The following is a 13,442-nucleotide window of genomic DNA, read 5'->3' as shown; positions in this document are numbered from 1 at the left end:
TCTGAAGAAAGATGAAAGTAGGAGGAGGCCTAGGATGAACAATTAACAATTTGTAGACACTAATGCTCCTTTGGGTGACTGCTTTTCCTTGTATTAATACTCAGCAGGAGTATCATTTTCTCCTCTAGAAATACTGAGCCATGATGTAAGAATACAGGAACTTAGTGATAAGGCTGATCCACAATTGGGGCTTTTTAGGACATATTATAGAAGAATAAAGACATAGGAGGGCCAAGAATAAGTGGAAAAAGAAGCAATTTAGAGTAATTGACTATCAATTTAGCACTGAGGGAAAATGAGTGGGCAGGGAGTAGAATCCTCAATGTAATTGAAAACTTGGTGCAGTTAGGTCTTCAAGGGCCCACAGTAAAACCCCTCTCTTCCTCTTTTTAGTTTGAACCAAGGTATGAAAACAAATGCAGGAACTAGGCAGATGGAGATCAAAACATCAGCTTTGTAAGTGTCAGCAGGAATGGAGGACAGAGCACAGATATGTGGTCTATCTGATCTCCTAATTCTGTGAACTGAACGTATCCAGTTGAAACAGCTCCTTCTGGGCAGAAACCAGTACAGTAAGCTTATTGCATGAAGAAGCAGTGAACACCTGAGGCAAAGATAGCGACTGTCAGAGAGAAAGGAAGGGGCTAGATCCATGCACCGGTCCTTCTAGATTTGGGGAGGAGTGAGTAAGTGGTGGAGTGAGAGAAGCCAGTGTTGCTTCTGTAATTCACCACATGGAAACTTGAGAACAGGAAAGCACTTCACCCTAAGAGACACAATGGACACAAAAGAATCAACCGGAAGAATATGGGATGTGATTAGAGAATAGGATCTCGGAATTTTAGATTTCCAAAGTGGAATAGTTCTGGGTGACATTAGGGGCCAGGATGTGGCCATGGAAATGGGTGGATGTGGCAAATTGGAGGTGATGTCGAGGGCTGAGAGGCTAGGGTATGGTTTTAATTATTCATGTGGTCAGGATGTGATCCAGGATGACACTGGACTTGGGATGCCAGGACAGAGAAGACAAAAAAAATTAGAGCATGAGGGTGATGGGCTTTGAAGCAGAAGTGAGAAGCCTTGGACTGGATTGTGAGCCTGGGGTAAACCATTCTGGCCTGTGTGTGGAATAAGATTCCAGAAGTGAGGTAAGTACTTGATGCAGCTGGATTTCATCAGTTTCATTTTTCATCACCATCTGTAAGCCAAAGATAAATTTATTACTGATGACCCTATGTTCATTCATCCTCTTTTTGGACAAGTGTAAATGGTGGTTGTTAGTCCATGTTAGGGGGAGCAATGAAGGCAGTACTTGCTGAATTCATGGTTTTTAAGATCTAGCTTTAAGAGGAAAAGAAAGCTTGAGGATTCCATGCTCCAAATTAGAGAGCATTCCATCCAGTGAAAGGAGATTATTAGTTCGCTTTCTAGCAGGTATAGGTAGAAAAATAACCTTTGCAGAGAGAAACTCCCAGAGTGGAATTGTAGATGCATGACAAAATTTTTCTCTCTCCACATTAAAAGGAGTGGCCTCAGACTCATCAAGCCTCTATCTCGTACACGGGACCTACAGAGAGACCTCCTAGTGAACCAGAGGAGACACCTGTACAAAGGCCTTCTTTGTACAGGAGAATATTACGGAGGCTTGCATCCTTCTGGGCACAACCACAGGATGGTGAGCAATGTGGTGACTGAAGATTGGAGGGCCCTGGTCAGTTTAGGAGTGCCCTAAAGAAGATCTCCAAAATCAGGTTTAGAGACTTAACTAGAGCAGGAGAAGCCTTTCAGGGATCATTGAATTCATCCTTGTGTGCCACCAGAGCAGGCCCAAGTAGTGTCCCATCAATGGGCATAGCAGTCTCTGTGCACAGTCTTTCTGTTCATGTGACTGCTTTTGGTAGTGTTGTTTTAGGCACAGAGGTGCCATTTTTACCTCTATGTATAAGAGGCATGAAACAAAACGAAGGCGAAGAGTCAGCAGAAAGGCTTGAGAAGCTGAGCTGAGCAGCTAGCAACTAGCCGTCCATGGTGGGTGGTGACATGTTAATGGAAGAAACTGACCTGTATCTAATGGATTCCCACAGCCCCTTCCCAAGAGGTGAGCCCAGGGGTCTGGAAAGATGTGCAGCTGTCCACCATTGAACTGTCCATCACAACACGGAACAATCAGCTTGGCCCGACAGTAAGTGTGCTTTTTTATTAGAAAAGCATTTGGTATCTAGGAAAAGTGACAATAGCTATAGTCCTCTCCCACTAATTCAGTTATTATTATTTTTTTTTACCCTGTGGAGATAGAGAGGGCAGGGTCAGGAGAAAGGATATGGTGTGCCTTTAGGGAATAACAGCAATGGGAGAAGCTATCACCTGTAGGAGTGGCATAAATGCTTCTGGGGCTCTGATCACATATTCTGCTCATTGCTTAATTGGTTTTCAGAGAACTTTGGGTAAGAGGGCCTTAGAAATGAAAATTATTCCCATTTGTCACTGGAAAAAAATTGTGGAGCTTTTACTTGAGTAAATAACTATTATTTTTGTGACTATACTAATTATGTCAACTTAGATCCTCAGAAGAAAAATAGCCACACACATACATCTGTATCTATATCTACATATGATTCTATTTAAGTCCAATCTGTAGGTATGCACTATCCCATATGGTAGCTATTAGCCACATGGCCAGTTACATTTAAATTAATTAAAACTAAATAAAATTAAAACTTAGTTCCTGAGTCACACTCGCCACATTTCAAGTGTTCATCAGCCATATGTGGCTAGTAGCCACTGTATTGGAAATCACAGGTATACAAACTGTCCATCAGCACAGAAAATTCTGTTGGGTGGTACCGCTATAAACAATACACCAAAAAGCATTGAAATGAAGCAGGCGTTGGCAAACTGGTCTGCCACCTGTTTTTGTATAGCCCAGAAGCTAAGAATCTTCTAATTTTCAATGATGCAAAGAAAATCAAAAGAAGAATAATTTTTGTGAACAGAAAAATATGTAAAATTCAAATTTCAGTATTATCCATAAATTGGATTTTAAGTTTTATTGGAGCACAGCCATATTCATTCACAAATATATTGTCTGTGGCAGCTTTTGTGCTACAGGGGCAGAGCTGAGTAGTTTTGATGGATTGTATGGCCCAAAAGACTAAAATGTTTATTAGCTGGTCACTTACAGAAAAAGTTTACTGACCCTGGTATAGCAAAAACCTTGGTAATTTATATTAATGGGAATGCCAATAGGAAAGTAACTGTTAACTGTGGACTAATTACATTCAGCTTTTATGCAGATCAAAGTAGTCTGTTCACAGTTGTCTAGGCCAGTCTGAAAATTAGCAGATGGAGTTGGAATAGAGTGATAAGTTTGATTCCAGTATTAATATAATGAGAAGTTTGATTTTAATATTAATATTCAGAGGATTGAGTTATTTTCTAATTATAAAAGTAATATATGTCCATTGCAAAACATGTGGAAAACATAGCTCCTTTCACCCCCTGTAAAAAAATTGTAGTTTGATTAAAGAACTAAATATAAAATAATAAAATCATTAAAGTATTAGGGTAAATGGCACATGTTTATACCTATGTAACATGGCTGCACATCCTACATATGTGAACTTAAAAGTTTGAAATTTTAAAAAAAAGTATTAGGATAAAATCTAAGTGATTATCAGTATAAACTTAAGGAGAACAAGGCCTTTCTAAGCATGACATCTAAGGCAAAAATCATACTGATGCATTTGTCTTTTTATTTAAAAAGACATTCTGAACAAACTTTTAAATTACATATTGGGAAAAATATTAGCATGTGATAGACCAGGAATTCACTTTCTTTATAACAAGCTCTTAGGATAAAGCAATAAGAAATGGGCAAAGGACTAACATAAAAAGTGAGCAAAGGGTAACAATAGAAAATGCATAAAAGAAATAAGCATATGAGAAAATAGTTTATATTTGCTGACTACTGCATGCTAGGCACTGTCCTAAGAATTTTACATAATATTATGTAATCCTCATAGTTACACTATTAGGTAGATATCTTTATCTGTATTTTATAGGTAAGGAGACAGAAAAAGTGATTTCTTCAAAGAAGTGCAAATTAAAATAGTAACATTGAATTATGACTAAAAAGCATGTTATATATTAAAAGCTTAGTGATGGTGTATGTTTCTGCTGGGACTATAAATTGGAACATCCTGTCTCAGCAACTTGGTGTAGTATATATTAAGTGTCTAAAATTTATGCCTTTTGCCCTATTAACTGTATTTCCAGGAATTTATCCTACTGAAATAATCTGATGAATATATAATGTAGGCAGTTCTTTTTTACATAATGAAAATCTGAAAACATTGGTGAAAGTGGATATATGAATGCAAAAAAAAAAAAAATAGATTCTGTTCCAGAGAAATTTAAAAGAGAAAGAAAAAATTTCTAATTATACATCTTTATAATAAGTCTTTAATAATATGTATGCTGAACATTTCGTTCATGTTCTTTTCACTAATGATTGAGTACCAATGAATGGATTGAGTTCAGTGAGTAAGTGATTGTGCTCAAGATTAGCCACATTCACAATGCCAAGTGCTTTTTATCTTTGTGCCTATTATAAAAGTATATGATACTGTGCTTCTTATCACTAGGAGCAGCAAATTCATTTGTTTCTTTTTGGCACAATTCTTTATAAAAATAAAAGCAAATGCAATACAATATTTAAAGACAGTGTAGCTGCCATGTAATAGCTCAAAATGTTCACTTATTAAGAGCAGCACATTCAGTGTATGAAAGAAGCTGTAGGAGTGTGGAATGTGTGAAAATTAGGATCTCTTACACAGCTATGCTCACTGGATTTATAAGAGTAAAATATTTGCAGTGAACTAATCAGACTGAATATAATTTTGGTACATTTATTAAAAATCATATCTATTTTATATATGTATTATTTTCTATCTATTGATGTGGGAAAAAAATAGGTGAAAAGATTTGAAATGTAGTTTCATTTTTCTTTAAAAAGGAAATGCTCCCACCTGCCTATAAGTGAGTTTTTTGACTGATGGAGGTCAAGCTCCAATTTTATGTTCTTTCCAAATAGAAAGCCAGTTGTCCAAGCACCATTTATTGAAATGTCCATTTCTCCCTACTGATCTTCAGTAAACCTCTGCCGTATGTCATGTCTATATACATATAAATGTTTCTGGTCTCTTTCTTCTGTTGTTCTGTTTTCTCATACTTGTACTAATACTCTGCTTCTCTTTATTATTATAGTTTAATAAGTTCCACTATGTTTTTCTCTTTTTTTTAAACAGTCTCTTGACTCTTCTTAGTTCGAGTTCCAGAAATATTTTAGAATGTTTATTTTATTAAATTCCACATAAAAATGTTATAATATTGATCTTACTGCATTGTACCCATAGATCAATTTGGAAAGAAATGTCATCTCTACAGTATTGACTCCTGTAGCATATGAATGGGGTATATCTCTTCATTTATTTAGGTCTTCAGTGTCTTTCAGTGAAATTTTATAGTTTTCTCTAGAATAGCCTGTCATATATATATATATATATATATATATATATATATATATATATATATATATCTCACTGGATATATTCCCAGTTATCTTAATTTTTTATGCTATTCCAAATAATATCCTTTTTTGAGACAGAGTTTTACTCTTGTTGCCCAGGCTGGGGTGCAATGGTGCAATCTCGTGTCACTGCAACCTTTGCCTCCCAGGTTCAAGCAATTCTCCTACCTCAGCTTCCCGAGTAGCTGGGAATACAGGCATGCACCACCACACCAGGCTAATTTTGTATTTTTAGTAGACAGGGTTTCTCCACGTTGGTCAGGCTGGTCTTGAACTCCTGACCTCAGGTGATCCACCCGCCTCAGCCTCCCAAAGTGCTGGAATTACAGGCGTGAGCCACCATACCTGGCCTATTCTAAGTAATATCTCTTAAAATTTCATTTTCTATCTGATTTAGTAGATGAACATATAATTGATTTTTTATATTAATGCTGAATCAGCAACCTAATTGTTATTATTCTTTCTCTCAATGAATTCTTTCAAATTTTCTATAGATTTAGCTATGTCCAATGCAAATAGTGCAAGTTTTGTTTTCTTTCTTCAAATACTTATCCTTACAATTCTTCATTTTACTTAGGGCACTGGCTAGGACCTCAGTACAGGTTGAACAGAAGTAGCAGTAACAGGAGTCCCCATCATCTTTCTTATTTCTGATATAGAAAGTCTTCATTGCTTCATTCTTGGATTTAATGTGTTTTCTTTTTTTATAGATACCCTTTATCAGATTAAAGAAGTTCCTTTCTATTCCCAGTTTGCTAAGCATTTTTATCTTTCATGTTAAATATCTTAAATATTTAATTTTATCAAGTACTCTTTTAGCATCTATTGAGATAATAAAGTTTCCTCATTTAATCTGTCAAAGCAACAAAATGAATTGATTTTTGATTGTTAATGTGAGACTTCTGGCCAAGATAGAGCAAAAAACACCAGCTTTATACCTTAAACACCTTAAAAATTGGACAAAATCAGCCAGGTGTGGTTGCTCACTCCTGTAATCGCAGCACTCTGGGAGTTGAGGGGGGCAGATCATGAGGTCAGGTGTTTGAGACCAGCCTGACAACATGGTGAAACCCGTCTCTACTAAAAATACAAAAATTAGCCAGGTGTGGTGGCATGCGCCTGTGATCCCAGCTACTCAGGAGGCTGAGGCAGAAGAATCACTTGAACCCGGGAGGCGGAGGTTGCAGTGAGCCAAGATTGTGCCACTGCACTCCAGCCTGGCTGACAGAGTGCGACTCTGTCTTAAAAAAAAAAAAAAAAATTGGACAAAATCTATGAAACAACTGTTGCCAGACGTTGGTATGAGACAAGTGGCATAGGACAATGATTCCAGAGAGCAAGGAATCAAACATAGTGAGCCTGATGCTTGCCCCAGCTGACTGCTGGAGAGAGGCCACACCCTACGGAGAGGGCGCCCACACAGAGCCCATGGCCTCCCTCAGTTGAGGTGGCCTTTGAGAATTTTGAGAAATCAAGGCAGCTAGAATCGCAAGGCAGAATACAAGAGAGCGACATGGAGGGGAGAGCTGCACCCAGAACTGAGCTAGAGGTTTATGGAGGTTTTCTCTGGAATCTTCAGCTGAGTATTGACAGGTGCATGCATGTGAGAAACCACCATCCAAGACCGGAGGTTGAGTTACCAGTAAGGAGCAGGCGGGACAGTCTCAGGAGAGTCAGTCCTCTCACAAAGCCAGGAATAGTTCATGTTCGAACCAATTAGAGTAGAAAATCCTCTTCAGACATGGGGCATTGGGTAGTGTCCTCAGAAAGGTATTGCCTCACTAGTAAGTCAAAATTAATTCTAGACTAAAGGCTGCCCTGTTCACTGTTAACAAAGCTAAAGGCTCACCTCCAGAGAACCAGTTTCTTTATAGGTAACTGAACTGCGCCTCCAGAACAAAGCTTTAGAACAGGGGTCAGCAAAGGACAAACCACAGGCCCGACTATCCTGCTGCCATATTTGTACAGCCTTGAAGCTAACAATGTGTTTTACATTTTTAAATCATTAAAAAAAAAAGAATAGTATTATTCTGTTACATGTAGAAATTGTCTTCAAATTTCACTGTCTGTAAGTAACATTTTACTGGAACACAAGCATGCTGATTCATTGAGTGTTGTCTCTGGCTGCTTTCACGCCACCATGGCTGAGCTGAGTAGCTGTGAGAGAGACCTCATGGTCTGCAAACCTACAGTGTTCGCTCTTTGGCTCTTGGCAGAAAGTTTCCTGACCCCTGTTCTAGCGCAGTGTGGCTCTCCCCTGGGCTCTGCCTTCCCCACAGCCTTTAAGCAGTGGCTGTGTTTTCTCTTTTTCCCTCCCCTTGTATGCTGGGCCTGGTGACTTGGTGGTTGTCCTCCTGATTCATCATCACTGCTTTAACCCATTCTTCCTCCTCCTCTCTAACTCATCCCCGAGCCCAGAGATCACTGCTCCTGGGAGCTTCTGAACCTCAGACCATTCCTACACATTTCTCTATAATGTTAATTCCTAGCCCACTGTCTCCCTCTCCAATACTACTCCTGTCTTAATTCTCAAAATGGCAGCCAGAGTGATCCTCTGGCTAAAATGAAGCCAGAACATATTTCCCTTCTTAGAACCCTCCAGTGGCTCTCTGCTTCATTCAGCCTAAAAGCCAGCTTCCTCGCCATGGTCTATGAGGCCCTGCTGATGTAGCTTCTCTTCCCTCTGTCTTCCTCGCTTCTTGTCCTTGTCACTTGCTCTGCACCAGCCACACAGGCTTCCTTGCTCTTCCCTGCTCCTGTCAGATATGTCCCCTGCTACCATCCTAAGGCCTCTGCCCCAGTAGTTCCCCTTGTGTGGATTGCTCATCCCCGGATTAGGGGTTCTCAAAGTCTGGTCCTTAGATCAGCACATCAGTATCAAGTAGAAGTTGCTCAAGATGAAAATTTATGGGCCTCACCCCAGATCTACTGAACCAGAAACTTGGGATGGGCTGGAGTCTGAGTTAAAATATATATATATATATTTTTAGTTGACGAACAAAAAACAGATTCTGAGTGTTACCATGCTCTCCAGTGACACTTGCTAAAGTTTGAGAACCACTGCCCTGGATGTCCACATCGCTGACTCCCTCACTTCCTTCAGGCCTCTGCTCCGAGGTTTCTCCACAGACCCCCTTCCATAATGCAGCCACTGCCATCAGCGCCACCTCATCTTCCCTGCTCTGCTTCTTTGGTCTTGTTTTCTAATACACTCTTAATATACTTGTGGTATCCTTATCTTCCAACACAGTCTATAATTTACTGCTTTATTATGATTGATCTATTCCCTTCACTCTCTACAATAGAAAGTAAGTTCTTTGTAGGCAGAAATTCATGTGGGTTTTGTTCACTGGTGTAACCCAAGCTCCGTGAGTTCATGGTGCATGATTGGCACTAAGTAGTTGAAAAAAAGGTGAATTTTCAAAGTCATCCACTTTGTGTTCTGTACTTCATAGTTGAGAGTTAGTTGTTAGTTACCCTTTAATCTTAGGCAAAGGCTTTAAGGTTCCCAGAGGCCTGTGGGTTATCCTGGGCCTGCAGATTTGAACTACCCCAAAAGAAACAAGACCTCTATTGAAGCTGACACAGAAGTTGTGGGACTGATTTACAGAGGCCAGGTTTGTGTGGCCTGCCACTGACTGGTAGCAAATTATGGGGTGTGGTCTAAGAACCAAGCCTGTTTTTATAGCCATTTTGTCATAGCTCAAATCATTCAGGGCTTTCTGTGGCTGGAAATGGAAGGTTTCTAAACATTATCGTAGAATAAATGGATTGCTGTTTTTCAACTCTGGTTGCACACCAAATTTGCATGTAGAGCATTTAAAGGAGCACAACCACCTGGGCTCTCTACGCCAAGGAGATGATTCCATGCTCTGATGTGAAGCTGATATACAGTGAACACTGAGATTGCTGAGATGGGCTGAAAGCTTGGCCTGCAAGAGAAGTAATCCTAGAGACTAGAGCGGCTATGACTACTAGTGAGTGACAACTTCCAGAACCTCCCCCTCTGAGTTTTTTTTTTTTTGCTTATGTAGTAACAAAAAGCCAAGCAATGGAGATGAATTTTCTATAAAGTATACTCAGTAAAGCTCTTAGTGAAAAAAAAAAGACTGAAAATATGTTCAGAATTAAGTCACTACAAGTAGAGTCCCCTAACTATGCATAGCTTCAAACTATGAACCGTCAAAGCTGAGGATGGCAACAGGCTGCATTAGCCAAATTTTAAGAGTAATAGCGTTCGGCTGGGCGTGACGGCTCAAAGCTGTAATCCCAGCACTTTGGGAGGCCAATGCAGGCAGATCACCTGAGGTCAGGAGTTCGAGGCCAGCCTGACCAAAATGGAGAAATCCCCTCTCTACTAAAAATACAAAAATGAGCTGTGGCACATGCCTGTAATCCCAGCTACTTGGGAGGCTGAGGCAGGAGAATCGCTTGAACTCAGGAGGTGGAGGTTGTGGTGAGCCAAGATTGCACCATTGTACGCCTGGGCAACAAGAGGGAAACTGTGTCTCAAAAAAAAAAAAAAAAAGTAATGACATTCATGTTCTTAACCTTTTTAGAGCAAAGAAGATTTTATGAATATCTGCATTGAACCTGACTCCGTCAGCAAAGGAGACTTTATAACTATAGGGTAAGTGGACTGGGGTTCATGGGAAATGAGGCTTGTGGTTTCCTCAGACTTTACTAGTCAGAGTGCGCCATGAAGTCTAAGACAGAGTCCAGCCAAAGCCTTGTCTCGTTTGGGAATTTTTATGTCATTTCTTTACTATGGGCTGACATGTATAGTGCCCCTCTCCTATGTTGGACATCACTGTTCATTTTGTGGGGCTCAGAATGTAAGAGCAGTCTTTTTCAATGGAAATCTAAGAATTCAATGGAGCATGACATAGCATCAGGAACTTTGGTTTCAGGGTCAAAGAGCTGAATGCAAATTTTGATTCTGCCACTTACTGATGTCATGAGTTGGATCATTTAGCGTCTCTGAATCCTTTCCCCGTCTGCAGAATAGAATAACACGATCATCTCTGCTGATCTCAGGACTGACTTTCAGTCTTGAGTAAGAGAATGCGTGTAAAGTCTTTTTATATTGTGAAGCACTTCACAGTACCCATTACTGTTTATGTCAGTTCACCATGTCCTCCTATTCCCAGGGCCTTTATGAAAAACTGGAAAAGGTACTGAGTACCTTGGACATTTCCCAGGCCTTTTTCCAATACAGAATACTCTTCCAAGTCCTGTGATTTGTTAAGTCCTACCTCTGCCAGAATTTTATTGGTTAATCCTACTATAAATCCTCCACTGGCCTTCAGAGCATCTGAGGAGCTGGCATGTTCCCATGCCAACTGGTAATCTGCTCAGCTCCGCTTTTCTGTGCTTTGTCTCAGAGCTCCCTCTCGTGCCCATTTAGGGATCACACATTTCTGCTGCAATGGCCTGGTCTCCATGGCTACTTCATTATCTATACAGGCACATAAGTTTGTTTTTCTTGCCTTTGCATAAATTCTTCAGAGGCTGAATAGCTGATTCTGCAGCCTTTGATTTTCTTGCTCTATCGATAGGAAAAAGAAGGGAAAATCCTTTCTTCTGCAGAACGTCCAGAAATCACACAACTTTCATTGACAGTCTGGCCAGCGAGACCAGCAATATTCAGATTCCTTTACGATACTGGTATTCAGAAGTAGAGACCCCAATTCTATGGCTTAGGTTAGGCGAAGCTACTATGTTCTGCATTGTTAGCACCAGTAGCGGCCACAGTGTCCTTCTGGTCTCTACAGGAAGTGAAATCTAGTAATGTCTGTTTCCTCTGGATATCTGAAGAGAACACTGTGAAGCTGCGTAGAAAACTGATAGTTTTGTAGAATCACTGTTGTTAATGAATGATAAATAACGGACTAATTGACTTGGATTAGCTTTTACTGTATTTCCCCTGCCTAGCTATCACAGGTATATCTGCATGAAGTGGAGTGTGTGTATATGTGCTGGAAATTTTACTCCGTAGTCACTTAGTCAAGGTAGATATTGTGTGCCAAGTAGACTGTGTTATACAGTCATCCCACGGTATCCTTGGGGGATTGGTTCCAGGACCTCCCTCAGATACCAAAATCCAGATTCTCAAGTCCTTTCTATACAGCAGCATGGTATTTGCATAGACTTATACACATCCCCCCTATGCATATTAAATCATCTCTAGATTACTTATAATACCCAATACAATGTAAATGCTATGTGAATAGTTGTACTGTATTGTCTAGGGGATAAGATAGTCTGTAAATTTTCAGTACAGATGAAAATATGTATGTATTGTCTATCTTCAGTTGGTTGAATCCACAGGAGTGGGACCCACAGATAGGAAGTCATCAGAGAACTTTTAAGACAAATCTACATTAGAGTAGAAATATTTTCTCCTTCAAGTAATCAATCACAAGTACCAAATACCAGAAGTTTAGTACTTTTCCTAAAGAATTTAATTTCATTCTAATTTTTAAATTTGAGACTAACAGTCTAAGAATTGGGTACATGTGGAATGATTTAAAAAGAACAATTCAGAGAAAGTCATAACTTCATGCACAGTTCTCTACATTCAGTCTAGAATGTATCACAATACTAAGTAAGAATCACTGCTGGAAAAATTATTTACAGAACTCTGTGGCTTAATAGACCATCTGTCCACTTATGTAACCTCATAAAAAAGGGGGAAAGAATTGCTACATTGTTGCAACCTAATGCAGTTGCCATCACTGGTCTCAAGCTTGCTTTTTCCTGTGCCCACAGAAGTCGAAAGGTGAGGAACCCCAACCTGCATGCTGAGGGCACGGAGTGTCTCCAAGCCAGCCAGTGTACTTTGCTTGTCCCGGAGGTGAGTGGGGAAAGGGTCGGTAGTCCCACAGTGTTTGATTCATTCTTCGTCGGCCTGCCCCTCTGTGTGTCCCCTCCTTCCTGTTAGCTGATCCACACTTAGTATTATGTGCCTAGCATTTTTCCAGGCTCTGGCTCATATTAGGGGGGACTTGAAAAGGATAGCAGAATCCCCTTTGGAGTCACGGATTTAGAGTTGGACTCCTTAAGACGCCCATCATTTTTGAGCCAAGGTTCTTGATTTTTAGGTCTCCTAGCTTTTATTTTTCCATATGTAAAAAATGCAGAAGGTTACTACATTAAGATGCACAGAGAATTGTCTAGCTGGCAAATGTTAATAGTGGCTTTTACTTTAACATTTTTTACAAAGGATCTGGAATCAGTTTTTAGTTCAACACTGAATTTTTCTGTATTATGAAATGCCATGCTTAGAATAACCTGTATAAGTGGAAGAAAAAAATGGAAATAGAATCTGAATTGTTAGGTTATTCAACTGGCAATATGGAAAAAAGGAGCCCTTTCAGATAGCCTTTGAAGACATGTGGCCATTATATTACTGTATTCAGACAAGACTATAGGTAAACAGAAGGTATCCCCAGAGTGACTGGCATCACAGTTTTGATATAAATATTGAATTAAATGCATGAGTTATGGAGGGGTTTCATAGATCCTGTAATGATATTAATGTTGATATACCTTAGGTGTAAAGCTAAGCAAGTCTTAAAGAATAATGAAAATGATCCAGCAGCTATAATAGCTTGTCATAAGAGAATTAGCTGTCTTTCTCTATTTTTATTTGAGGATTAGCATAATATAGAAGGACTATATTATGTTTATGAATTCCTTAAAGATGTGTCAGGACCCTTGCCTTTTAATACATATTTGAAAATTATAATCATGTTGTTCAAATCCCAAAATACTCTGGAAGGAGATAGGAGCCAAAAAAAGGAAGTAAATCCTTTTTCATGGATGGTAGAATTAGGATGTTTCCAGAACCAGC

At 39.5% G+C, this 13,442-nt stretch overlaps 1 protein-coding gene across 4 annotated transcripts in view; it reads left to right on the top strand.

Moving 5' to 3' along the window:
* Nucleotides 1-13,442, top strand: part of AGK (acylglycerol kinase) — a 150,620-nt gene that overhangs the window by 124,464 nt on the left and 12,714 nt on the right. For 3 of the 4 annotated variants that reach the window (XM_012447482.3, XM_064372837.1, XM_012447481.3), the window contains exons 12-15: nt 1,525-1,675; nt 2,085-2,182; nt 10,147-10,217; nt 12,359-12,443. In XM_012447482.3, the coding sequence (XP_012302905.2) occupies nt 1,525-1,675; nt 2,085-2,182; nt 10,147-10,217; nt 12,359-12,443 (405 nt within the window). Of the gene's footprint in view, nt 1-1,524; nt 1,676-2,084; nt 2,183-10,146; nt 10,222-12,358; nt 12,444-13,442 lie in introns of those variants that run through there. The other variant, XM_064372839.1, reaches the window with a different exon arrangement.

This window comes from Aotus nancymaae, unplaced genomic scaffold (genome assembly GCF_030222135.1).
Source record: "Aotus nancymaae isolate 86718 unplaced genomic scaffold, 86718_ANA_hifiasm-v0.15.2.pri h1tg000002l, whole genome shotgun sequence".
Lineage (NCBI taxonomy): Eukaryota > Metazoa > Chordata > Mammalia > Primates > Aotidae > Aotus > Aotus nancymaae.
This window is presented reverse-complemented; position numbering and strand designations above follow the sequence as displayed.